This window comes from Astyanax mexicanus, chromosome 17 (assembly GCF_023375975.1).
Source record: "Astyanax mexicanus isolate ESR-SI-001 chromosome 17, AstMex3_surface, whole genome shotgun sequence".
NCBI lineage: Eukaryota > Metazoa > Chordata > Actinopteri > Characiformes > Acestrorhamphidae > Astyanax > Astyanax mexicanus.
Window position 1 is genome coordinate 26,419,373 of NC_064424.1, and position 25,850 is coordinate 26,445,222.

The 25,850-nt window shown below is 40.6% G+C and overlaps 1 protein-coding gene across 6 annotated transcripts in view; it reads right to left on the reverse strand.

Moving 5' to 3' along the window:
* Positions 1-1,677: 1,677 nt before the first annotated feature.
* The window catches only part of st8sia5 (ST8 alpha-N-acetyl-neuraminide alpha-2,8-sialyltransferase 5), a 29,424-nt gene continuing 5,251 nt past the window's right edge, over positions 1,678-25,850 (reverse strand). The window contains exons 2-10 of one of the 6 annotated variants that reach the window (XM_022676411.2): positions 20,263-20,370; positions 19,799-19,891; positions 16,387-16,479; positions 16,220-16,291; positions 13,525-13,611; positions 10,560-10,704; positions 10,160-10,272; positions 9,470-9,562; positions 1,678-9,029 (exon numbers count right to left, since the gene is read on the reverse strand). In XM_022676411.2, coding sequence (XP_022532132.1) covers positions 8,567-9,029; positions 9,470-9,562; positions 10,160-10,272; positions 10,560-10,704; positions 13,525-13,611; positions 16,220-16,291; positions 16,387-16,479; positions 19,799-19,891; positions 20,263-20,370 — 1,267 coding nt within the window. In that variant the 3' untranslated portion in view covers positions 1,678-8,566. The remainder of the gene's footprint in view (positions 9,030-9,469; positions 9,563-10,159; positions 10,273-10,559; positions 10,705-13,524; positions 13,612-16,219; positions 16,292-16,386; positions 16,480-19,798; positions 19,892-20,262; positions 20,371-25,850) is intronic. The other 5 variants (XM_015607679.3, XM_007256590.4, XM_007256592.4 and 2 more) reach the window with 5 other exon arrangements.

Sequence of the window (25,850 nt, forward strand, 5' to 3'; positions counted from 1 at the left end):
ACTCCTCTCTTGTTGGTGTGCAGTCCATCTCGCCTGAAAAACTCTCTCTTCCCAAAAAACAGATTGAAATTGTCAATGAAGTTCAGTCCGTTTGACCTGCAGGTTTTCTGAAGCCAAATGTTTAAAGCCAGCAGCCTAGAGAACATATTGCAGCCTCTTGCAGGCAGAGGACCACTGATGAATGTCTGAATGTTGAATTTGTGCAGTGTGGTAAAAAGATCATTAAAGTCCCTTTTTAACACCTCAGACTCCTCTTTCCTTGTATCATTCTTTCCAACATGAACAATAATCCGTTTCACTGTTCTGTATTCAGCCAGTAGTGTTGGAAGCTTCTCATTCAGTTCAGAAACTGTGATGTTTGGCTCACATCGAACAATGAGTTTGTGATTATTTTTCATGCCATGAACAGAGTCATCCCCCAAAACAAGGGTGTCTGCTGTGGCCCCAGCCTGGAGCCCTGTGGCTCTCCTGGGGTGTTTTGAATGGCTGAATCTTCTGGTTCTTTCTGTATCATACTGGCTGGTATTAGGAAAGTCATTGAGGTCTTGCAGTGGCTCAAATCTGTTTTGCAAACTAAGTGACTGGAACTGATTTCCTCTGGCTCTGTGCTCTGATCTCCGAGCAATAGCTTTAGCATTAGCATTAGCCAGATGTGCTATGTTAGCAGGAGTGGAGGACACTACAGAGCTGTATGTGGCATGGCGTTTGGGTTTAGCTCCAATGCGAACCCATTGCTGGTTTTGCCCATATCTTTCAGCTGTACTCACATTAGGGATGTCCACATGATCTGCTGGTCCAGTTCCGTCTCCACTGCTCGCTGCTCCGTTAAAATCCCTGCCCGTTGTCCGCTGGCAGCACTCCCACACTCCGTTGGTCCTCGAACAGCGCAGAAATGCCAGTCCTTAAACTCCGATAACAAGGACCGAAAATTTGTTTCCAAAACAGTCATTCTTTGTAGAAGATTGTAGCAGTTCTGGCAGCACTGGTGCTCTGAACCCACACAAGGAGGCATCTTGTAGAGTTCTTCTTTAGTACTCTACAGAAACTTGTCTGATTCCTGTGCCTATGGCTCTACTATAAAATGTCCAAAAGAAACTAGAAAACATAAAATAAGAAACAAAATATGGTAGTGCTAGTGCTAATCTAAATAATGAGCTCAGACACTGTAGCTCTAAAATGTCTAAAAATAAAGAAAAGTATGAAAGATAGCAGAGCTAAGCAGAGCTAAGCAGAGAAGCGTCTGAACGGCACAGAAGCAGGAAGCAGTGTATCATTACACCCCTAATAATAAGTTCTGCAGAAGAACAGATGGATTGTAGTCTGTAATTATAGAACTACAAAGTGCTGCTATATGCTCAGTGGAGCTGAAAACACAGAGAGTGAGTGTAAAAAGATGGTGGGGATCATAATATTGTGGCTTGGCTGTTTATAACCTAATTAAAGAAGTCTGTGCTGTGCTGTAGGCCACTGTCCCCGGTGCTGAACTGCACGTATGCAAAAAAGAAAAGAGAAATGTGGGTCAGCGTGAGGAAATTATGCACTGTCCATGGTCCTGAAACAGCAGTTCCTGCACCTGGCCTCCAACTGAGCTGAATAATGAAGGAGGAAAACTGCAGGACTGTACTGGAGAGACAAACAAACAGAACAGACAGATAAAGAGTAAAAAAAACAAATACATAATTCCAAATTCATTTATTTACAGATCTGATAAAAAGACACGCATTGCACAAAGTACAGTAAAGCCACGGTCTGAAGCGCTTCCCCAGGGCGACACCAACACATCTCCCTTCCCTTCTTATCCGTCACTTTAGTGATAAACAACAGACGAAACTATAACTGTGTGATACTGTGGTGGATATGTGCACAAGTGGCTCGTTACAGTAGAAAATCCACATATGAGGATGTTCCTATAAGTGATATGGATGAACATGTGTGTATATAGATATATATGTGTATATATAAATATAAATATGCAACAGAAGCTTCTGATCGAAGACTGAACTCTCTGACTGAGGGGGATCAAGCAGTGTGGGTCTGATTAACTGATGAACTCTAGCACCTGATCAGTTGTTCAGTTTGTGTGTATCGAAACAATTGTCTTTTTTTCTGCATCACAGTGTCCATAACATTCCAGTCCAGTGAGCAGAAACACACACATACCACACACACACACCAACACACACTGTACATAGTGGCTTTTCCAGATCAGATCCAGGCTGAGCTTCGTACAAGCTTGGACAGTTCATAAAGTAGTCCTCACTGTCTGAAAGTCCCCCTCCCGCATCCCCTTTCAACAGTGTCCACAATGCGTACCAAGTAAATGATGCAAATAATATGCTCATAGTGATTCATGCATGCAGTGCAGAGTGACTTCACCCAAAAGGCAGTGTGGCATAAGACACAAATGAGGGCAGAGAGAGACAGAAACAGAAACTGTACCAATAAAAATGACACTAGTTTAAGCCGGTTCATGATATCTACATCTTATTTGTAAGGTCTTTAAACTCCTTTTTAATCTATTTTTTTATTTCAAAAAACACAACAGGCCAGATTCATAAAGCACCCTTATTAAAGCAACATTATGTAGTAGTTATACCCTAAAACAGCAGATTTAGACTCAATCAGATGCTCCACTCGAACTCTCTCCAGTACTACCTATAATGCTGTGTGACCCAAGACATACAGTACCAGTAAATATGTAAAATAATATTGAGTCCAGAATTCTTGCTTTTTTTGAAGTCAAATTTTATGCCTTTTAAGACCTTTTAAAGTCCTCAATAAATATAATTTAAGGCCCAAAATGTAGTATAACTTTTAAGTAGAAAATAATTTATTGTACTAAAATAAAAACTTTTTGTTTTTAATTTTCTTTATCAATTTTGTTCCACTGTGATGCAGAACATGTTAGCATGTTAGCTATCTCTCTGCTAACCCTAGTTTTCTCCACAGTAACACAGCTAACTCGCCACTAGTGTTAGTATGTTAGCTAGCTCTCTCCCCAATAACGTTAGCTAGCTCCGCTAATGTTAGCTAGCTCCGCTAATGTTAGCTAGCGCTATGCTAGCCTTGGCTCTCTCCCCAGTAACTCGCTGCTAATGTTAGTATGTTAGCCAGCTCATCGCTAATGTTAACTCCACTAACCTTAATTCTCTCCCAATTAATTTTATCTAGCTCTTTGCTAATGTTAACTCTGCTAACCTTAGTTCTCTCCCCAGTAACGTTGGCTAGCTTGCAGCTAAAGTTAGCTAGCTCTAGGCTAACCTTAGTTCTCTTCCCAGTAACTTGCCACTAATGTAAGTATGTGCTTTTCCACTGACATTAAATGCACCATCTAAAAGTTTAATTACTTACAGCAAATTTACAGTAAATTTAAGACAATTTAAAACCTTAATTATCAAAATTTTAATTTTAAGGACCCGTGGGAACACGGGAGTCATCCAGACTATGAAGGAACACATAAGAAATCATGTAGTAACTTAAAAGTGTTAAACAAACCAAAATAATTTTATCTGTGTTTAAGCTGTTAACCTGCAGTTTCTGAGGCTGGTAACTCTGATGACCTTATCCTGTGCAACAGAGGAAACTTATGCTCTTCCTTTCCTGGGAAGTCCTGATGAGAGCCAGTTTCATCAATATAGCCGATGATAGACTTTGCAACTGCACTTGAAGACGCTTTCAAATTGTTTTTAAAATTGTGTAGGATTAATTGACTTTAAAGTATATTTTCTTTACTTTGTTAAGTTGATGTTGCCATAATATGAATTAAAACATTATTCAAATATGGTTATTTACTGTATATAAATTCAACTAATGCTCTCTAACACATTAAGAGAGCATCAGTTGAATTTAATTCAATTAAATAATTCCATAGGTATTTTTTTCTTAATTTAGATTACTTATACAATAAGAAAATTAAAAAGCACTGAACTTATGGTGTGTCCAAACTTTTGTCTTGTACTGTATTAATTTAAAATCCTGTAATATTACTGTACAGTCACAGTTCACATGACTCTTTTACTTTAGATACCACTTCTGTATACCTCAGCTTGTCATCAAAGGCAAGTGCACAGCAGGATTTGTATTTAATGCAATTTACACACTCCAGCTGCAGGGGGAGCTCAGGAGCCAAAAACACTAATATCACATACTGCTGCTTTAATAAAAAGATAATTACTTATTATTTGTATACTGTACTGCACTAATCAGCACTTCTTCATTTATGCAAAGCAATCCGTGGCTCTGATTTTGAGGCTTTTGGTCCATTTTGACACTTAATCAAGCATTTGGTCTTGCTTAATAATATGCACAATCTTTTTAGGTTTTTAACTCCCTGTTCCTGAGGTCACATGTAAGAGTGTATCGTTTATATACCAGTTTTATGAATCTGGCCCAAAGTGTCTAAAAGGCTCATTCTCTGCTGTAACTGCCTCCACTCTTCTGGAAAAGATTTACACTTTGGGGAGCATCAGTGAGGTTAGGTTCTGATAGATCTGATCTGTTAGATGTTTAATTCCTCCACTATAACTCATCCCAAATGTATTGGATTGAGCTCTAGTGTCACTTTAGGAATATATATTATATGGCTCTAGACCATGCCATTTTACTGGCCAATCGATGCCTGTGATAGCAATTAAAAGGCACCTTAAAGGGGTGTTTGGATCATTTTGGACATACAGCTCTGGAGAAAAAAATAAGAGACCATTTAAAAATGACGATTTTCTTTGATTGGAAACTCTGGAATATAATCAAGAGGAAGATGGTCTCTTGTAATTTTTTCCAGAGCTGATACTATAGTGTCCAATAGCATCCCACAAATTTTCAAACAGGGAGTGATCTGGCGATGTGGATGGCCCTGGCATAGTATCTGTGTATCACTTTAGCAGTTTTTGGACTAGTATCTTCCTGTTGAAATTAGACAAAGAGGTGTTTCTATTCACTTCTTTTGGGTGCAACTTTTTTTTTTTTTGACAATGAACGTACACACATAAAAGTTCATTTTGCTGCAACCACTTTCAAGGTGGAAGAAGACACTGCAGGGGTGACATGGGGATGACACTTGTGGTAAAGAAAGAAGTGAAAGAAGTGCTTCTTATGAGCTTCTTATGTATACAAGCTTGAGGATGCTGTTTATGCACTATATTGCTTTTCTGACATGCTCTTTATCTTTCAACTAGCTGTCATAAAAAAAACTCTTTATATTATAACCTCTTAACAGGAGCTCAATATTTGTATATACAAGCAACGTCAAAAGTAAGACTGACATAAGACAAAAACAAAACAACTTCATCTGTGTATATAAAGCTGTAGCTTAGCAGAAAGATCACCCAGACTCTTCTGAAGAACAGAGCGAGGTCTGCAGCGAGTCCAGGAGTGACGAACAGTCTCAAGGCTGAGTTGTGAAAGGGCCACATGTAAGCTTCATAAAGACTTCAGAAACTGTGCTTAACAATACTTATAAAATGCTTATAAATATTTATAAACTATCTGAGCCAACGACATTGTTCCCTTGAACTTGAAAACAACCGCGCAGACATTTGCTGACAGTTGAGGTTTATGCGTAAGTGATCGTGAGTGAAGCTTTTCATCATGAATAATAAAAAGGTGTCCAGAGAGGTTCTGAAAGAACGTCATCCTGTCTCTTCTGAAGTACCATAGCAATAGATAAATAGCGAAGAATGAAGCAGTTCTATAATAGCTAGAAGTCATTTACAGTTTCATGATAATGTTTATTATTTAGTGTCTGTAAGACTCTTACACAGGCTTGTGAAGGTTTATTTGAAGGCTCCCTGCATAGAGAATTCTTAACACACACATAAGCACTGAATAACATACTTACTTGAAAAAAAAAGCAATACTTGTGTTTTTATTAACAGATTTCTGCAACACAAACAATGTAAAATGATTTCTCATTCCAAATAATACTAAAACTGAATGTATTACATACACAGTACTGTTTTACTATCTTTTTATACAAGTATACTTAAAAACATAGAGCTGTAGAGAGGGGGCTTGTTTGGTGGCAGTGGTGGCTTGGTGGTCAGAGCATTGGGATATGGATCAGAGGGATCAATATCCGCTAAGCTGCCACTCTGTTGGGGACTTGAGGAAGGCACTTACCTCTGCTGCAGGGGGCGCTGTAACATGGCTGAACCTGCACTGTGCCCAGGTTAAGCTTTCTATAAGTTTTCTAAGAACAGTTTTGTTGTACTGTAGTAGTATACGGACAAGTAAAGAATCGCTGGTTGCTATGATGTTGATTATATGGTGTTGCTTGGTGGCAGTTAGGGTGTTGCTATTATTGGGTTTCTTGGCCGTCGCTATCTATGACTGACATCTTAGGTGGTTGATATGATGTACCAGGGGGTTGACAGAGTGTTTGGGGACCACAAGCAAAATGCCTTTCTCTTTTTTTTCTGGATTTCCAATGGATAACTCTTCATGCTTAACGATTGCTGAAGATTTATATTTTGCCGGCTGCTGGAATCACGAACTTGGCTGGCTGGCTAAGCAACTAATTACAGGGTTTTTTATCGTATTTAATTTATAACCAGTCGTTATCTGGGGGCCCCAGGACAGCTCGGGGCCCTAGGCAATTGCTTGGTTTGCTTGCCTTGTTGCAACAGGCCTGCAAATGGCTGCTGTGTTTGGGCCATTATGCTATAAGAATAGAGCACTCTAAAGAGCTGGCACTATGATCGGGAGTTCGCTGGTTCGAATCCCAGCCATGCAGCTTGCCATCAGCTGCCAGAATCTGAGAGAGGACAATTGGCCTCTCTGGGTGGGTCGATGGTGCTATTTCTCCTCATCACTCCAAAGGGTGATGTCAGTCAGCACAAGGCATCTGTGAGAGCTGATGTATCAGAACCGAGTCGCTGCGCTTTGCTCCAAGTGCTCTGTGATGATGCATCAGCAGCAGCTTATGTTGCGGCATCACTATTGGATATACAGCTGAGTAGCTAAATTAAGGGAAATATGAAAAAAAAAATAGAAATAAAATTATATAAAAAAATAATAGTGCACTCAATTCTTTCCTATAGAAAAAAGCTCAACTGAAACAAACTCCACAGCTTTGTGGAAATGGTACATCCAATCCAAAGGCTGTATACAAGCCTGAAACACACATAAATCACACAAAAATGTGGTGCTGGAAAGATGTTAATAGCTTAAAAACTATGGAACAAAATATGCATCAAAATTCAACATAATTAAATAAAAGACAAGCTGAAGAAAAATAAAATACAATGTGCATGCATGATAAAGTTACATTAATATATTTAATAGATGTACTGAACAAAAGATGCCCACAATACAATCTGTATGTGTAGTGAAGAAAATTATAAAGAAAGATTTGCTTAATTAGACATATGTCCCCTAAAAGTGACATAACTAGGGAAAGAGATTTCATAGCAGTGTTATAACTGAACCTCTGTCACCTTGTGTCATTACCAGCCTAAGCCGTTTCTATGGAAATATGTGAAATACATCATTCAGTGCTTATGAATATGTAATGAAATTCCTATGCAGGTAGCCATCAAATGAAGCGTCACTGAAGGATCTACAGTCCCAGTCAAAAGTTTGGACACACCTTCTCATTCAATGTTTTTTTCTTTATTTCCTATTTTGTAAATGAATATTCAAGTCATCCTGACACAAAAGGAATTATGTGAAACTTAAAAGCGTTACAAAAACCAAAATACTCTGTGAGAGCTTTTGTTTAGCTCTCATCTCTTATCTGGGGTGCTGTTAACTTAAGGTTTCTGAGGCTGGTAACTCTGATAAACTTATCCTGTTCAACAGAGGGAACTCTTGGTCATCTGTTCTTGGGGCGGTCCTGATGAGAGCCAGTTCCATCGTAATGTAAAATGCGACTGCAAAGTTCTTAAAATATTTCGGTTTAAACTTTAGACAAGTTCAGCACAGCTGTTAACTGAAAGCCATTCCAGGTGACTCTACCTTATAAAACTGACTGAGAAAATCCAGCCAAGATGTGCAAATTTGTCATCTAAGCAAGAAGTTCTTACTATGAAGAATCTAAAATATAAAACATATTCTGGTTTGTTTAACACTTTTTTGTTTACTAATGAATTCCATTTGTTTTCTTCATAGTTTGGATGACTTTAGTATTAATCTACAATGCAGAACATTTTTTAAGTAATAAAAAAAACACTGAATTTAAGGTGTGTCCTAACTTTAGACTGGTTCTGTACGTTGGCCCTCTTCCAAAGTGAATTATATAAAGCCACAATTTCACAAAAACGACGCCACAAAAAAAATCACCTTGCAACAAGAACCATGTAGCGACAGCACTGACAAAGTCGCACAATATCAAAAACACAGCGTGAAAGAAAAGATTTGGCCTTTAAGGCAGAGATCCTGTCTTTAACACACACACACACACACTCACCATACACACTCTCTCACACACTCACACCATTAGACACCCTCTGGCTGTTGCTTATTTTACAGAACTCGTGGCCGGAAGCCCACTGAAGACACGCGTGAAGCCTGACGGTTTGGAAATCAGGTCAGGGGTGGGCTCTGCGGCTGGCGCCACGAGGAACCGAGATCACCTGCACACGCCCGTGTGCACATGTACGATCCCGCGGGCGTGCATGTGCAGGAAGTTGAAGATCTCGTGAGGCATGGCGTGGAAGCCCGGCCGGGGCTTGACGTTGTCGTAGTAGTGGTGGGTGATGAAGATGCCGGAGGGGTTCATGGGAAAAGCCCAGAAGCCGTACAGGTGCACCTCCTCGCACAGCTCCATGGCGGCCGTGACCAGCATGAGGCCGCTGCTCAGCCGCTTGGCTCGCACGCCCTGCACGGCCCAGAAGCGCTGCACGTTCAGCAGGTACTGAGGGTGGAAGAAGAACACGCCGCGCTGCGAATCGAAGTCATCCAGCATGTACTTCACCCGGAACGACACGTCCGTGTTGCGCATGTTGTAGAACGCCGGCAAGACCACGGACGAGTTCTCGTAGTTCAGGAGCACGTCATAAAATGGCTTACGCCACTTCTCCAGCTTCTGGAACCTGGAGCAGACAGAGGAGTAGAGAGAGGGAGGTGGTAGAGGTGTGAACGTGAGTGTGTAGTGTAAACAGTTTAATGAATGTATATGTGTGTTTCAGTAAAGTGGAGTAACAACGTAACGTTACATTTTTGTTAAATCAGTGATCCCGATCTTTTCCACCTGATTCCAATCCTTTGAAAAATACATGGTCGTCCCCAATTTCCAATCATGTGATCAGATCAGGGACATCCCTAATGATTAAATCGTGGTTTTAATCGCAATTACATTTTTTAAAAGTAATTTCAGTCATTTTTTTTGCTAATATTAATATCATACAATTTAGCCAATCAAAACTATAAAATCTTAAGAAGAGAAAAACCTGAGATTAATAACAATTAAGACAAAAATGAAACATCTATGCAGAATTTTGCATGTGGTATTGTGTGTATATGTGTGTGTCACCTCTCTGTGATAATGCTTGGGTTAATGGTCACAAGGTCAGTCTTGGTTCCCACATCTGCTGCATACTTATCAGAGATGGGAGGAATATTACACCTGAGGATCAGAAACAAACAGAGTGAGAAACTTAAAGAACAACTCATTCCTTTTACAGAACTGTTATACATCGAATGTGCCACACTCACAGATACACTACCCATCAAAGGTTTTAGAACACTCCTGTTTTTTAGTTTTAATTTTGGCCCAAACAAGCCGCTTATTTATTTACATACAGTATCTTAGTTGTGACTTTATTACTGCACTTCACCAGTCAGATCTCTAATTCTTTTCCTCACTGCTGAAACTGAGACTTAGTCCAGTCATGCTAAGCTGAGGTAAAGGCGTGGCCATGTGGGTCAGCCAGACCTCTTTGTGTAACTTTTTTTAGTTTTCAGTTGTTTTCCTTTAAATAAAGACCCTGGCAATTTACTGCACAATTGTATGTACTGGATCCAGATACTGACTGGACCTGAAGAGCTTAAATGGCAAAAATAAAGAGAAAAAACTTTTGACAAGTAGTGTATATTTTACAAAAATGCTTCTATATGGATTCAAAAGAGTATCACTCAAAGGACCACCTGAAGTATGTGTACTTTGTGTGCAACCCTGATTAAGTGTGTGACACAAAAACTCTTCAGCTGCAGAGCAGCTTACCGAAAGACGAAGTCGGCTGAGTCGATCTCTTTCCCGCATTTGCTGTTTTTGATGATCCCTCCGTTTCCAATCACGGCACACTTCTTAAACTGGGACTTGGAGTACGGCATGTCCTACAGTACGAGATCAGACAGACAGGACATTTACAGAGCACCACCAGCACAATACGCTCGGAGAGAGTGAAACTGTTGCTAGGTAACCGCTGCCGGGATGAAGTTGGTAGGCTGCAGTTGCTCTGCAAAGGTTGCTGGGCAACAACTGCTTGACAGTTTGGAAAGGTTTGATTGGGGTGCGGCTACACAGATCCTGCTGTGTGGAAAGAATGCAGACAGGGCTGTAGCATGTGTGTGTGTGTTTGTGTGTGTGTGTGTGTGTGTGTGTGTGGATTGTGTACACTTACTTCAGGGAGCATTTTGTAAATCTCAGGGCTGATGTGAAGGATGCCACTGGTGTCGACCTCGTAGCGGAGTTTTGTTCCTGAAGGAGTGTTTCTCCTTGTGGTGAACAAGAAAGAGGGGGCGTTGCAGCACCGAGACAGAGACATCCTAATGGACAGAAAAAAATGGGGTGGAGTTAGAGCTACACAATGACATAGCGTTTTTGCATGAAATACTTTAATTTTAAGCATAAATTATTAGCATAATTACTTCTTTTCATTGTTTAGATTATACAGATTATACAGCACCTCTTAGTTCAATTAAAATGAATGATGGTGGTGCACTATTCTATTGGGCAGCAACACCTGGAAAAAAATTGTCTTCATGAAATAATCATGAGACGGAAAGTTTTCTTGCACCATGTAGTGGTTGAGCTAAACTGTTGTAATGCATTGCTACTTAAACACTATAAGAACATTTTGGCTATATATATTTTTTTTCTGAGAGATTCTGTCTACAGCAAATTGTAAATTAACGAAAACAAAACCAGTGTTTTATTGTTGATTGTTGAACTTATTGAGGTTGTGCAAATATATTGCACGATAGGTTGATAATGTATTTATCATGACAGATCTATTAATAGTCCTGAGATTTAATTGTAAACTGCACAAATTCAAGACACCCTACACAAGATGCAGCCCCAAAACTTGACAGAGCATCTTATATGTTCACAGTGGCTACACGGTTCTTTTATTTGTATGCATAATCTATTTAGTCTTTAAACAATGAGCTGATGTGACTTAAAATATTGAACGCACAACCCTGTCATCAATAACCCTAAGCCACCACAAGTGTAACAATGGTCCTGAGCTGTGGGTCTCAGACCTGGTCCTGCATATTGCATCTAACACAAGACCATTAACTCAGGAAAGGAGTTAAAGGGCTGGATCTGGTTAGGAGTAGGGTCTTAATCATATGGAACTAACTAAAATATTAAGGGCATAAGGCTAAGACTAGAAACCAGAGGTCTTGAGCACTATTAGTTGTTGTCCGTGGTGGTCTGTAATACAGGGGTTGGACAATGAAAATTAAACACCTGATTTTAGACCACAATAGTTTATTGGCCCGGCGGACAGTTCTGATGGAAACAGGAGAGTTGAGGAGCACATTGAATTCTGCCGTGATTTGATCAGCCGTGGTTTTATGTTTTTTGGATACAATCCGGGTTAGCATCCCTTTCAGACAGCTTCCTCTTGCGTCCACAGTTAATCCTGTTGGATGTGGTTGGTCCTTCTTGGTGGTATGCTGTCATTACCCTGGATACTGTTGCTCTTGATACATCACAAGGACTTGCTGTCTTGGTCACAGATGCGCCAGCAAGATGTGCACCAACAATTTTTCCTTTTTTGAACTCTGGTTCACCCATAATTATGTTGCATTGCAATATTTTGAGCAAAACTGTGCTCTTACCCTGCTAATTGAACCTTCACACTCTGCTCTTACTGGTGCAATGTGCAATTAATGAAGATTGGCCACCAGGCTGGTTCAGTCTAGCCATGAAACCTCCCACACTAAAATGACAGGTGTTTCAGTTTCATTGTCCAACCCCTGTACATTACATTTACTCATAGGCGTAGGAACCGGGGGGGATGGGTGGGACATTAGAAACAGTTGGATTTGTCCCCCCCAAAAATGACATCAGTTCGCTCAGATCAGCTGTATTATTAATGAGGAGACAGACCGGACCAATCACGGAGCTGGTTCAGGTATTAAGTCCCGCCTCTCAGTAGAAACAGCCAATCAGCTTGCTGGTTTTGCGGCGCGCGGAGCAGAAGCAGTTTGCTGTTGGGGAAGCCCCGCCCCCTCGCTGTGAGATTTAGCAGCGTGATCGGGATGCAGCAGCTTCAGCTGATTTTAAAACAGATCTGGATATACGGAGATTTTACTAAAATAAAAAAGGTAACGATAGGCTAACCACGTAAACTGTGATGATATGTTTCTGATAGCTGGTTAAAATACACGTCTCTGAATCAGCACACAGTTTAAACCCACTGTGATTAATAAACTGCAGCTGTGAGAGTGAGTTAGTTTATCTTTGGAATGAGCTAGATTGGGAGTCAGGCATAAAGAAAAAAAATTAACTATATATGTAATGTTTCCCCGTACCTGATCAGCTAATCACTTTAATTTTCAAACTGTTTATTCATTTAGGATTACAGGACTTAGCTATAATGAACGAAAATTAATTTAGCTAACTAGTTATCTAGAAGCTGGATGTAGAGGATAGCCAGAACTTAGTACAGTACTTTAAGCTGGTAGTTTAAAGCAGTTACTTAACCCCGATCACTGCCCTAAACTAGTGTTTTCCACCTGATCAGCTAATAAACAGTCATTTACTGAGTTTACCTGTTAAAATCCTTTAGCCCCCTATGGAGCCTAAATTAATCATGTATATCCAACAGAGGAAGCTCTAGAATATGCAGAACATTGTTAATATGCAGTAGAATATGTAAGAACTGGGTTGAGAAACACTGCTGTAACGTGACTTCTGTTCATTTGTAATTCACAGTAAGACCACTTATCCTGACGTTTATAAAAATGTCTATGAAACGTAATTACATTCTTTTACATAAAAGGACACCATCTTAAGAAGAGCTCTCAGTAGAAAAAAAATAAGAGTGCAGGAGAAAATGTAAATATACGACAGAATTGACAATATTATTTTAAATATTAGGTGATAACTGATAATTTTTGTCATATGTATATAATTCAGACATTGCATGCATAATTTTTCTAACAACATTAACTGTAATGTGGAGTAACATGTTTAGGTTGTAAAATCACCTTATAATAATAATAATTTACTTTTAATTAAAAGTAATTTCCACAAATGTTGTTCTAGGAAACTATTGGGTGGGCTTGGGTTCATATTGGCAAATGTGTCCCCCCCAATATCAAGCCCGCTCCTACGCCCTTGCATTTACTCACTTGAAGTTGGCAGTCTCCTCCTTGTTCTGGCCCCACATACAAGCCTGCAGATTCCTCCATCTTTCAAACAACTCTGAGGTCTTCACCCTGGAGCACACACCCACAGACACAAACATAAAACACACACACACATGCAACAAACACATCACAAACATGTTACTGTACATACACAGAGGGAACATTCACAAGGGTATATAAATACACAAAGAGTGAGGAGCGACGGAGTAGATATAAGGAGAAGACATGCCAGAGCAAAGGGTGTGTGTGTGTGCGTGCAAGAGAAAGGGAAAAAGAGAGAAAATGTGAGCGAGAAGAGGAATAAAAATAGCATGTCTCTGAATAAATGCCCTTTACTGACTTTGCTCTTCCAGTCGGAACCTTCATTAGAAACATGACTCCCTCAGGAGATCCCACTCTGCAGACAGAGCAGATCTAGCATGCTTAAGAATGTGTGTGTGTGTGTGTTTGTGATAGAGAGAGTGAGAGAGAGAAAGAGAGAGAGTGACTGCCTGAGAGTCAGTGGATAACACACTTGAGTCATGGGTCTTAATCTGTAATGACTCAATCTCAACCTATGACTGATCTGTGCTCATTTAAAACTTGCCTTTAGACTTGCCCATACTAATCTGGAATTTAATTTCAGACTGGCTTGTGCTGACTTGAAATTCGACTTAAAGATGGCCTGGACTGACTCTGGACTAACTCTCGACTCGACTTTAGCGTACCTGTACTGACTTAGAGTTTAAGGTTTGTCGATACTAAATAAGGACATGTGGCTTTCCTGTACTGGCTTAGAATGTAAAACCTGCTTGTTCTGACTTAGGAATTGGAACTTGCCTGTACTATTCAGGACTTGAGACTTGCCTGTACTGACTCAGGACTTTAAACTTGCCTGTACTGTTTCAGGATTTGAGACTTGCCTGTACTTAAGACTTGCCTGTACCTACGCAGCACTTGAGACTTGCCTGTACTGACTCAGGACTTAAGACTTGACTGTACTTAAGACTTGCCTGTACTGACGCAGGACTTGAGACTTGTCTGTACTTATTCAGGACTTGAGACTTGCCTGTACTTAAGACTTGCCTGTACCGAGGCAGCACTTGAGACTTGCCTGTACTGATTCAGGACTTGAGACTTGCCTGTACTTAAGACTTGCCTGTACTGACGCAGGACTTGAGACTTGCCTGTACTGATTCAGGACTTAAAACTTGCCTGTACTGATTTAGGACTTGGGACCTGCTTGTACTGATTTAGGATTTAGCTTAAAGCTTTCTTGTACTGACTCAGAACTTGAAACTTGTCTGTACTGACTCAGGACTTGAGACCTGCTTGTACTTACTCAGGACTTGATACTTGCCTGTACTGACTTAGGACGTGAGACTTGCTTGTACCAACTTAGAAATTAAAGCTTGTCTGTACTGACTCAGGATTTAACTTAGAGCTTTCTTGTACTGACTTAGAACTTGAAAATTGCTTGTACTGACTTATAACTGGAAACTTGCCTGTACTGATTTAGGATTTGGCTTAAAGCTTGCTTATACTGAAACAGGACCTGAAACCTGCTTGTACCGACTCAGGACTTGAGACCTGCTTATACCACCCTAGGACATAAGAACTGCTCAGCATTACACTTAGAGCTTTCTTGTACTGACTCAGAACTTGAAAATTGCTTGTACTGACTCAGGACTTGAAACTTGCCTGTACTGACTCAGGACTTGAGACTTGCCTGTACTGACTCAGGACTTGAGACTTGCCTCTACTGACTCCGGACTTGAGAGTTGCCTGTACTGACTCAGGACTTGAGAGTTGCCTGTACTGACTCAGGACTTGAGACTTGCCTGTACTGACTCAGGACATGAGATTTGCCTGTACTGATTCAGGACTTGAGACTTGCCTGTACTGACTCAGGACTTGAGACTTGCCTGTACTGACTCAGGACTTGAGACTTGCCTGTACTGATTCAGGACTTGAGACTTGCCTGTACTGACTCAGGACTTGAGACTTGCCTGTACTGACTCTGGACTTGAGACTTGCCTGTACTGACTCAGGACTTGAGACCTACCTGTACTGAATGAGGACTTCCCTATACTGTAATTGGACTTACTGATTGGAACTTGAGTTAAGAATTGCTTGTACTGACTTAGAACTTTATTTAGTACAAGCAAAGACTCACTTTGAGACCTACTTGTACTGATGTAGGAATTTACTGGCAATACTAGCCCAGGGCATGAAATAAAACTGCTCTATACTGATTTAGGACTTGACCAGAGACTAGCCTGTTCTGACTTGGGACTCCCCTTGACACTTGCTTGTATTGACTCAGAGACTGGTCTGTACTGACTCAGAACTTGACCTAAAACTGGCCAATACCTACTGAAGACACAAAACTGGCCTGTACTGACTCTGGACTTGACTTGAAACTGGTCTATACTGACTCGGTGCTCATATTAAACCTGGCCTATACTGACCCAAGGCTTGCCTTGAAACCTGCTTGTACTGACTCTCAGCTTGACCCGAACCTGGCCTGTACTGACTCAGGACTAAACTAGCCTTTACACACCCAATGCTCGCCTTGAAACTAGCTCGTACTGATTTAACCTGAAACAACCTGTACTGACTAGGGACTTGACCTAAGGCTGGCCTTTAATGACTCAGGACTCGATCTTAGAATGGCCTGCACTGACCTGGGACTCACCTTAGTTCTTGTTTGTACTGATTCAGAACTCTACTTGAGACTGGCCTGTACTGACTTGGGACTCGCCTTGAACTGAAATGAATTAGGAAAGGAACAAAGACAAAATTACAAAGAACGAGAAAAAGAGGGCGAGTCAGTGGGAGGCAGTGAAAGTGCGAGGGACTCACATGGAAAGCACTTTGACGTCGGTGATTTCTTGTCGCAGTTCTCTGCAGGTGGTCGAGTTGTACTGGAGGGGTCTATCTGAGCTCTCCAGATACCTGCCAGGACACACACAGTCATACAGCAGCTACACTACACTAAACTAAACCCTGACCACACACACACACACGCTCACACTCACACAAACACACACATACTGGCAGACACCCTCACAAAAAGAGTAGCTGACTCTAAATCTAAGCTGGTATCATTTTTGCTGCCTGCTGCAGTTAAGGTCTCCTCTTCTTTTGCATACACACACCCACACACACACATACACACAGATACACACACAGAGATACACACATACACACACCCTTCCAGCTGCACTAATTAGTTCAAACATTTTCAAACTGCTTCATGTGTTTCAGAAGAGGCAGGGTTCAGAGGGGTCCCATCACATTAATGATAACAGAGACACAGCATGGAGACACACACAGATGTGCGTGCTAATGTGTGTGTGTGTGTGGGTCATCCACCTTGATTATGAAACAAAAAGAACACGAGAATGCTGAAGCTTTTAGCAGGTGAAGAAGAACAGCAGGACATGGAGGTGTCTGAACAGCAGCATGCTGTAATACATCAAGGCCCAAATCTCTCTCTCTTCTTCTAATAAAATCTATAAGAGAGTTTAAGTGCCCACTGTTTCAGGCTTAATTAGCTTTACACACAGTAATGGACATTGGCTCTGCATCACTATACTGCCTCTGGCCAGACTCTGTACATTAGTCTACAGCCAAAATGGCTGCTAACTGCATTAATCTAGAGCCAAAATAGCAGCTGATTTTACATCACTCTGGAGCCAAGAGGTCCACAAGCTTTATGGCTATGAAATTTAATTTTATGCGAGTGGCTATAAAAAGCGCCGCAAAACCACTCGCTTGACGTTGTTATCAGTAAAGATAACCAGTGACTGTAGAAAACATGGACGTCACAATGTCTCAAAAGTGAAGCAACCCCAGGGCTAGCACCTGTGCTGGATGTTCTAGCATGTATTCCACCCCCATATTCTTTTTTTAATGCCATTTTCTCCCCAAATTACAAGGCCAATTACGCAACCCACTCTTTAGGACCTTTGGACTGCCTCCATCACTAGTAATGCCCCAAAACTAGGAGCGTGAAGACTTGCGCATGCCTCCTCCGATACATGTGAAGTCAGCCACAACCTCTTTTTGAACTGCTGCTGATGTAGCATTGCCGTGTAGCATTACAGCACGCTCGGAGGAAAGCGCAGCGACTCGGTTCCGAAACATCAGCTCACAGATACCCTGTGTTGAGCGACATCACCCTTTTGGATTGATGTGCCACCCTGAGAGAGCAAGGCCAATTGTGCTTTCTCTCAATGCTCCAGCAGCTGATGGCAAGCTGCATGACCGGATTCGGACTAGCAATCTCTAGTCCTGGGTAGTGGATAAACTGGGTATCCAGCATCTTTGCTTTGCTTCTCAGTAAGGATTGGGGTACAGAAAGGAATAGAACCTTGGTGACCATGTTTCCTACAGTCACTAAACATACCTGTACAGGCGATGAGCTCTTATTCGCAAGTTTCTGGAGTACCTTTAGCTCTAAAGGGATGTTCTGGCCAAAAACTCATTCCAAAATCATTTCAACTAGCATGTTTCATGCCTCTTATGCAATACTCATGCAACAATGCTTTACTCATATTCACTGGGAAAGCAATTAGCAATTAGGTAATAGTTATTTCTTGTATATCCAGCAATAACCTTCAAACCAAAACAAACTTTCAAAGCAAAAGTATGCAGTTGTTCCGAGTATATACATTGTAACCAAAAGAACCCATCTGACTGAAACTGAATTTAATCTTAATCTTTCTTTTTTTTTTAAAGATTTCTCCATGACTACAATTTGTTCTAATCCCTAAATCCATTGAGATCTCTAAATAGTTACAAATGTTCTAATCCCTAAACTGTCTAATTCCAGACTTTTTAGTGACCACAAAAGTTCAGATCTACAAATTGATTGATTTGAGACCTTTCCCTGACTAAAACTGGTTCTAATATTCAACTCCTTTCGTTTGAGACCTCTCAATGGCTACAAAAGGTTCTAATCCCCAAACTGACTGATTCCAGACCTCTTAGTGACCACAAATGTTCAGACCTACAAAATTATTGATTTACAACCTTCCCTCGTCTGCAACTGATTCTATTTTTTAGATCATTTATAAAATGTTTTATTCCCCAAAGTGATTCATTTTAAGACCACCCGTATCTACAACTGCTTCAGAACACAACTCAGATTGCTCTGAGACGGCGCTAAGGCTTTCATTTTCTTTAGACTTTATTTTGTTTATTGCTTGAAGGTTACTGTGGAGGTAAGTAGGCATGTGTATAAGAGATATAGTGAAGGTTTGTTTCTTTGCTTTTGGCCAGAGTGCCCCTTTTTTAAACACATTTTTCACAGCTTCAAAGCCTGATGATGTGCTTAACTGCTTAGCACCTTATGCTCTATTCACTCTATGCTCTAGTTCTATTTATCAGGGCACTTAAGACTCAATCTTGACCCAAAGGCGCCTCTGAATTTGAGCCAACGTGGTGGTGGATGTCAGATGACACTATGAAATCAAACACAGTACAACAGTCATGAGAGTGTCTGAAGTGCAGAAGGAAGAATGAAATAACAAAACGAAACAAAAAGGAAGATGCTTAAGCAGAAAAAATCAGAAGCACAAAGAGCAATTTCATACATCTCTGACTGGAGTGAGGACATGGACATGTAACTGTGCTGTAGCCTACAGTGGTGCACACTGGGTTACCAGGGGTGTTCTGGGCCCGCGTCCACACGCCTTGTGCAGAGGCATGGCCCACTTTTGCTGATCCCAGATCACAATGAATGAAAAATAACCAAACAAAACAGCAACGCGATCCCAGTCAAAGACAAGATGACGATGCAGGACAGAAGACTGAAGTTAGGCAGAAGTGTCGGTAACACACACACATAAACGCTCAAACACAAGTGTGCTGCGTTCGTGACCTACGCGTACTGGTGCACACTGGCAGGGTTTGGAGATGGGCAGCAAGGGCTGATGGGAGACAGAGAAACAGTAAGCCAGAGCACGGAGAGGAACAGGGCGAGGACTCGCAGTGTCACCACCGGGTCAGGGTGAGGGTGATGCAAGACAGGGGCGGGGAGTGACTAATGGGAGAGTCAGATATCCAAAAGGTGGGGAGGGTGGGTGTGGGGTTCAGACAGCATGCACAAGCAGACCAGGAGCACTCCAAGCACTGAGGGCAGTGAACGAATGCACCCTCTCAGACCGGATGGAAAAGGAACAGACATCATTCCCAGAAATGGGGAAAGGGGGGAGGTTTGGCAAGAAAGAGAAACTGATTGGAGATGCCATCATCCTCAATGGCCTACCTTCTCTTTTCTTTTTTTTTCTTCTTAATATCGGCTAGGCAGGGTGTGATTATTACGGAGCTCTCTGAGTGCTGAAAATTCTGACGGACGCATCTGTCAACATGCAGACAGGTGGGTTAGCGTCATAGGCAGCATTAAATAGCGGGTTTAAAATCAACCATAAAGCCCCCAAGGCTTTCCTCTGAAAACTACACTTGTTTTTAGCACCCTGTTAAGTCCACCTTGACCTGGAAATACTCTCTGCAACTCTAAGAAATGGAACCTAATTAGTTCCCTGCCTCTGATTGGCTGTGCTGTTAGTAGGCAGGACAATTGTAGCTCTTTGCTGACGGGTGCTGATGTTAATCAATTCAACAACAACAACATGCATGAAGGGGGCATTCATGTTTTGTTCACTCTCACTCTCTTTCTCTCTTTTTTTTTTGTTGTTGGTGTAGTCAGGCTGTTTTAGTGCTGTATTGTACCTTTTCCTCCCATTTCTGGCTGGCTTCATCCCTCCATCATCAGGGTAACTAACGAGGCCGCTCCAGTTGCCCACCTCCTCTCCTTTGAGGCGGGTAAACTGTTGCCCACTAGTGAGAGAATGAGGCAGTGCGTTTAGGATTTCAAATATTCATTTAAGGCAAAAAAAAGAATCAAACACACACACACAGCACAGTTAGATTTAGTTACATGTGAGGACATCAGAGGCGAACTGATTAAATGGCAATCCCACTCGCTTTTTCTCCAGAGGAGTTTGTTCGAAAAGTACTAGCAGCTTTCTGAGCAGTCGAGGGAGATGCCTATAGAGACATTACCGCCAAAATAGTAAATAGATAAATAAATAAAACTGCAAATAGTCCCAGTCCATTTCTTGTAAGACAAAATCAGGGGAGAATAAACTCGGCAAATGCCTAAAAGTATGTAGACACCTGCTCGTTCAACATTTCTTCTCAAATCAAGAGAATTATTACCCTTTTTATATTGTGCTTTGTCCCCCTTTCTTTCTGGGAAGGCTTTACACTGCATGAAGAAACATTGCTCATTGGAATAAGCTTTGGTGAGGTCAAGTCGTGTTGATGAATAACTAGTTTTGCCAATTCAACTCACTCATCCCAAAGATGAAAAAAGCGGTCCATTACTCCAGAACAGGGGTGTTGCTACAGGTTTTCATTTCAGCCAAGCAGGAGCATGTCATCAGTTGTTTAAATAATCAGGTGTTCAAGTGACCCTTTGCTAATAAGAACCCCTTCTCCAGAGAATGCAGCTCCACTGCTTCAATGCTCTATATCAGGGAAGCTTTTGACCAAGCTGTATCTGTGGTTCCCAAGCCTGGTCCTGAAGGCCCACTCCAGCTAGCTTATAGAGCTAACCTGATTAGCCCTTTTTTCTGTTCTTGGGGGCACTTTTGGTCAAGTGTGAAAGCTGTTTTTTGTGGTCTTCGGTTCGCTTCAAGTAGACTTGATTCGCTCCACGGCGAGAGTGGAACCGCTATCCGCTCCTCGTGCCATGTGTGGGGTTGCGTGATTGGTTAATTTTGTAGCATGAGCGTTTCGATTTATCGCGTTTTTTTCTCTTTCCATCAGTATTAGCCTAATAAGACCAGGCTTTTGTAGAACCATCAAACAGATTATGTAGCAAGTATGTGTACTTACAGCATGTCAACAAACTCATTTGTCACATTGACCTGCATGAATAGAAATTTTTCTGAACCTACATATGGAAAAGTGACAAATGGTACTGTGCAATCCATCCACGGTTTGAGTTATTGTGTGTATGAAAACAAACCAGCAATAATGAGTCCCTACCCCAAACGAGCCCAGAATCAGTGCAGAGTGTGGACTCATTTATTCAGGACAAGTATGAAAACGCCCTAAGAAACTCTTACTGTAGGTTGTGCACAGCAGGAAAAACACAATATTTTGCAGATTACTGAACCTTCAGGACCAGGCTGGGGGGCCACTGCTCTTAACAACTGAGCATGGTAATCTCATACTTAAGTGTGATTGCTCCAGAGCATCTCATTCTATTGGGAATACAATTGGTACACTTTCAGTCATAGCAGAATTTTCTTATTTGAAGGAGTGTCTGGATACTTTTGGACAAGTAGTGTAGAAGGATTAGTGCACATTTAAATCACCAGTGGTTGAGCATCAATACTGGCTGTAAGTGCAGATTGTTTATTACATGTGTGTTTGTGTCCATGCCATCTGGATTACAGCACTGATATATAATCGCTGTTAAGGATTGGGCATATTTTTTGCTAGAGCAGAGGAATAATCTCAGATTAGGGCCAGGCATTTTAGGGTTAGTGTGTAAGCACACAACACTTAAATTGTGGTCTCCTGGCACAGATTACAAACAGACCTTGTTGTTGATCCTATTGATGTCATTTTTCCTACCAACCAATAAGCACACACACAAATACAAAATGAAAACAAAACTCATACAAATTTCCTCCTTCATGGGCTGTTTACATAAAAACTTTCATTTTTCAGACCAGCTTTTCTTAGGACTAAATTCTAGTAGTATAATGTAGTTCTGAACAATTTATTGAAAATTATTTAAAATCAACATTCAAAAGCAAGAATTTGGCAACCGAAAATATTCGTCCGATAGTGGCGTACAGAATTATTTCAGAAAATACCAAATAATATATATCAAACAATGACTCATAAATGAAAGAAAATAAAGTCTTCAGCATCACGACTTTTTTCACGACTGCTATCACTATCTCCTCACAAACTGTCTGTTTTTTAGCAGGATGATATTAGGGCTTTCTAGCAAAAATAGTAACATAAGATGAGCCAAATTAGCTAGTTAGCTAGCGTTAATTAGCTATCGTGTGGTACTCTATTTTTGGCCAATTCCACCTAATACACAGTTTTGTTTTTCTCTGTGTCAATCGCAATATTTTAGTATCGCTAATAATGTTGTAAATCTGTGAGTAAAAACCTGTGTGGAGTGTGCACTGCATTACAATAGCATGATAGCTAATTTTTTTTTGTGTGTTGTACACTGCTTAGGGAGCCTAATTCTAATGGAACAAGGATGTTGCCAAATTTCGCTGACGTAAGCAGAGTATGGATGCCCACACAGGACAAATGCAATGTCATTATACACCACTAGAAGCCGCTGGAGCCCATAGACTAATAGGTGGTGCAGACAAAGATGCGGTCCACACAAATAAGCCCAGCGATTAAAAAAAAGCATTCTTACCCACATTGGCAACCACCAATTTTATGTTAAGATTTCGTATTATTAAAATAAAAGCTTAGATATACATATTTTCCTCTTAATGTGGGGTATTTTAAGCAGAATATAAGATGGCCGAAATCATGGGACCCTTGTAATTCCGCAGGCCTTGCTTTAATAATGGTCACATAATCCCCCACTGCGTGTTCATGTACTATCCCCATGTAGTTCGATTATTAAAATAATCATCCATGAAATGTTATGGAGGTAAAGAAAATTACAATTAATAATAGCTGAATGCATTCATTAAAAGGGGTTTAAATAGTTTCACAGACAATTTGAATAATGATTTCCTAGGAAAAATAGAAAGAAAAAAAATTACCTTGGGAGCCTTAACCCCCGACCCATAGGATTGATTTCCCAGACAGGAATTCGGCCTAATCATGTACATAATTTAATAATAAAATAAATAATGAAGAATCTCTATTCAGGATGTTGTGTAGTCTAGAAAAAGGCTTAGTCTCTGTCTGGAAACCAAAGCATAGTGCATATTATTGAACGTACATCCTGAAACCAGACTGCAGCAACTATATTAAGATGCACCCAATATACTTGAATGATCTCAAATCAATTCTTTCCTGTCCTCAGATTCTCTCTACTCTCAACAATAATTGCTCTGAACTCAGCCCAATTTAATTTGCTCTTTTTAATTCATCAGGAAATGTGCATACTATTTAAAAGACAAACAACATTAAACAAATCTAGAAATGTCTCTTCTTATCTTACCATAACCAAATATTATTAAGTGTTCAAAAAGGTTAAGCAGTAGACACTTACTTAATCTGATAGACATCTGCTGTAAACCTAGAAAGTATCTACGAAATCTGGTATACGCCTGCTATAAAGGTGATGCACACTGTCTAAATCTGGTAGACATGAAATAAGATAGTAGAAACTTACCAAACCTGGCTGGTAGACTCCTACTAACTTGGTGGACACTCGCAACTAACCTGGTAGACATCTATCAAAACTGTTAGACACCTAGTAAAACTGATAGACACTGACAGAGTCCTTTTAAACCTGGCTGTCACCTACTAAACCTGGTGGACATCTACTAAACCTGGTGGACATCTACTAAACCTGGTACACACTTGCAATAAACATGGTAGACATCAATTGAAACTGTCAGACACCTATTAAAATTGGTACACATTAACGAAACCTGCTAAAGACTTACTAACCCTTGAAATCACCTACTAAACCTGGTAGAGATTTTCTAAACTATGAAGACACATACTAAAACTGCTTAAAATGTAATAATGCTGGTAGACACTTACTAAACCAGGACTGTTTAATCCAGGAAGTCTCTCAAGTGGCCTGACCATCCAACCTGGAATTGAAGAACCCTGGCCTAGTCATTGTGCTACAGCTTAGTACTGTTTTTATCACTTCTGGTAGCATTTTGTCTACAATACAGTATAGGCAAGATGTATTGATCTAAATCACTAAATTAAAATCATGACTGATAAATGGATATTTGAATTTATCGGATATCCCCTACTTTAACACCAATCTATTTCTGATACTTTATTGTTACCACTGTGCTTTAACAGGGTTCTATGGCCTCTTCTGGGCATCGATAAAGGAAATAATTCCAAGGCAGCAGAGCATTTCAGAGGGTAACAAAACAAACATTTTACAGTGAAACATGTTCTAGTGCTATGACTGAGAGTAAACTGTACTGGTTTAGTGTTTATTGGTGTTTATTCACCTTCAGCTACACTTTCACTGGATAACCTTGGGATTCCTAAACTGCTTATACATATTTGGACCACTCGGCCATCTGCTCTATTACTCTGGACAACTGCCTGCTAAATATGTCCATATTACTGCAGCAGATATAAAGCTCCCTGAAGAAAAGGCGCAGACGAATCCTTATGTATGTGAAACCTTGTTTGAGCCTGTCTAGCATTTCACAGTAAACTACGAGAGAACTCAATGGTCTCAATCACGGATATTGGCCAGCAAGTGAAACCCAACCTCAGCAGCACCGGTAAGCACTGCAGGAACGGGGGGTCGATGAGGAGTGCGTCTACTACTCCAAGTCTAGATAGGAGAAAAGCAGACCAGTACTGACGGCTGAATGTCAATGTCAGCAAGTAATGCTGTCACAGCCTTTTCATTGGTCAATTAAACCTGCAGAGTAGTTGCTGGATTAGCATGTCTCTACAGCTATGAGTGAAGATCTAATTCATTGTTATCTAATTGAGAGACCATTGCATGAGGTAGCAGGCTAATCCATATTAATTATATAAATGTTTGATTTTTTGTTGCTTTTAAACACCTGTGCTGCACTCCAAAACCTAGGCTAAAAAAATCCTAGTTCTCTGTAACCAATTCATGAGGTAGAACCTGGAAAGGTTCTCCAACAGACCTAAAGAAGTACTAGAGGTGCTAAGCACTAATTAACTGCTTTTTCTTTACTCTGCTTCGCTCCAACTTGTCCCAAAACACATGGGTTGGGACTTTTATTTCACGTGTTTGTGAAGGTCAAACACTTTTTTGTTCCTATTGCTTAATTGCATAGAGTATGTGTTCCTTCATAGTTTTTCAGCCTTTAATATTAATCTACAGCGTAAATTAATATTATTAATATGAATGAGAATGCAGGTCCAAACCTTAGACTGGTACTGTATAAAATTCAATCCCTTCAAGTTAAATGTATGAAAATAATTGTAGGTAACTGGGGGCCTCGAAGAATGCATTATTATTTGTGTCTTCCAAATCACTCACAACATCAGCTGCTTTTCTTGGCTGTATACAAAAATCTTTCCTACTTCAGCTGCAGACTAATCTTTGAAATGCAGCTCTGATTTAT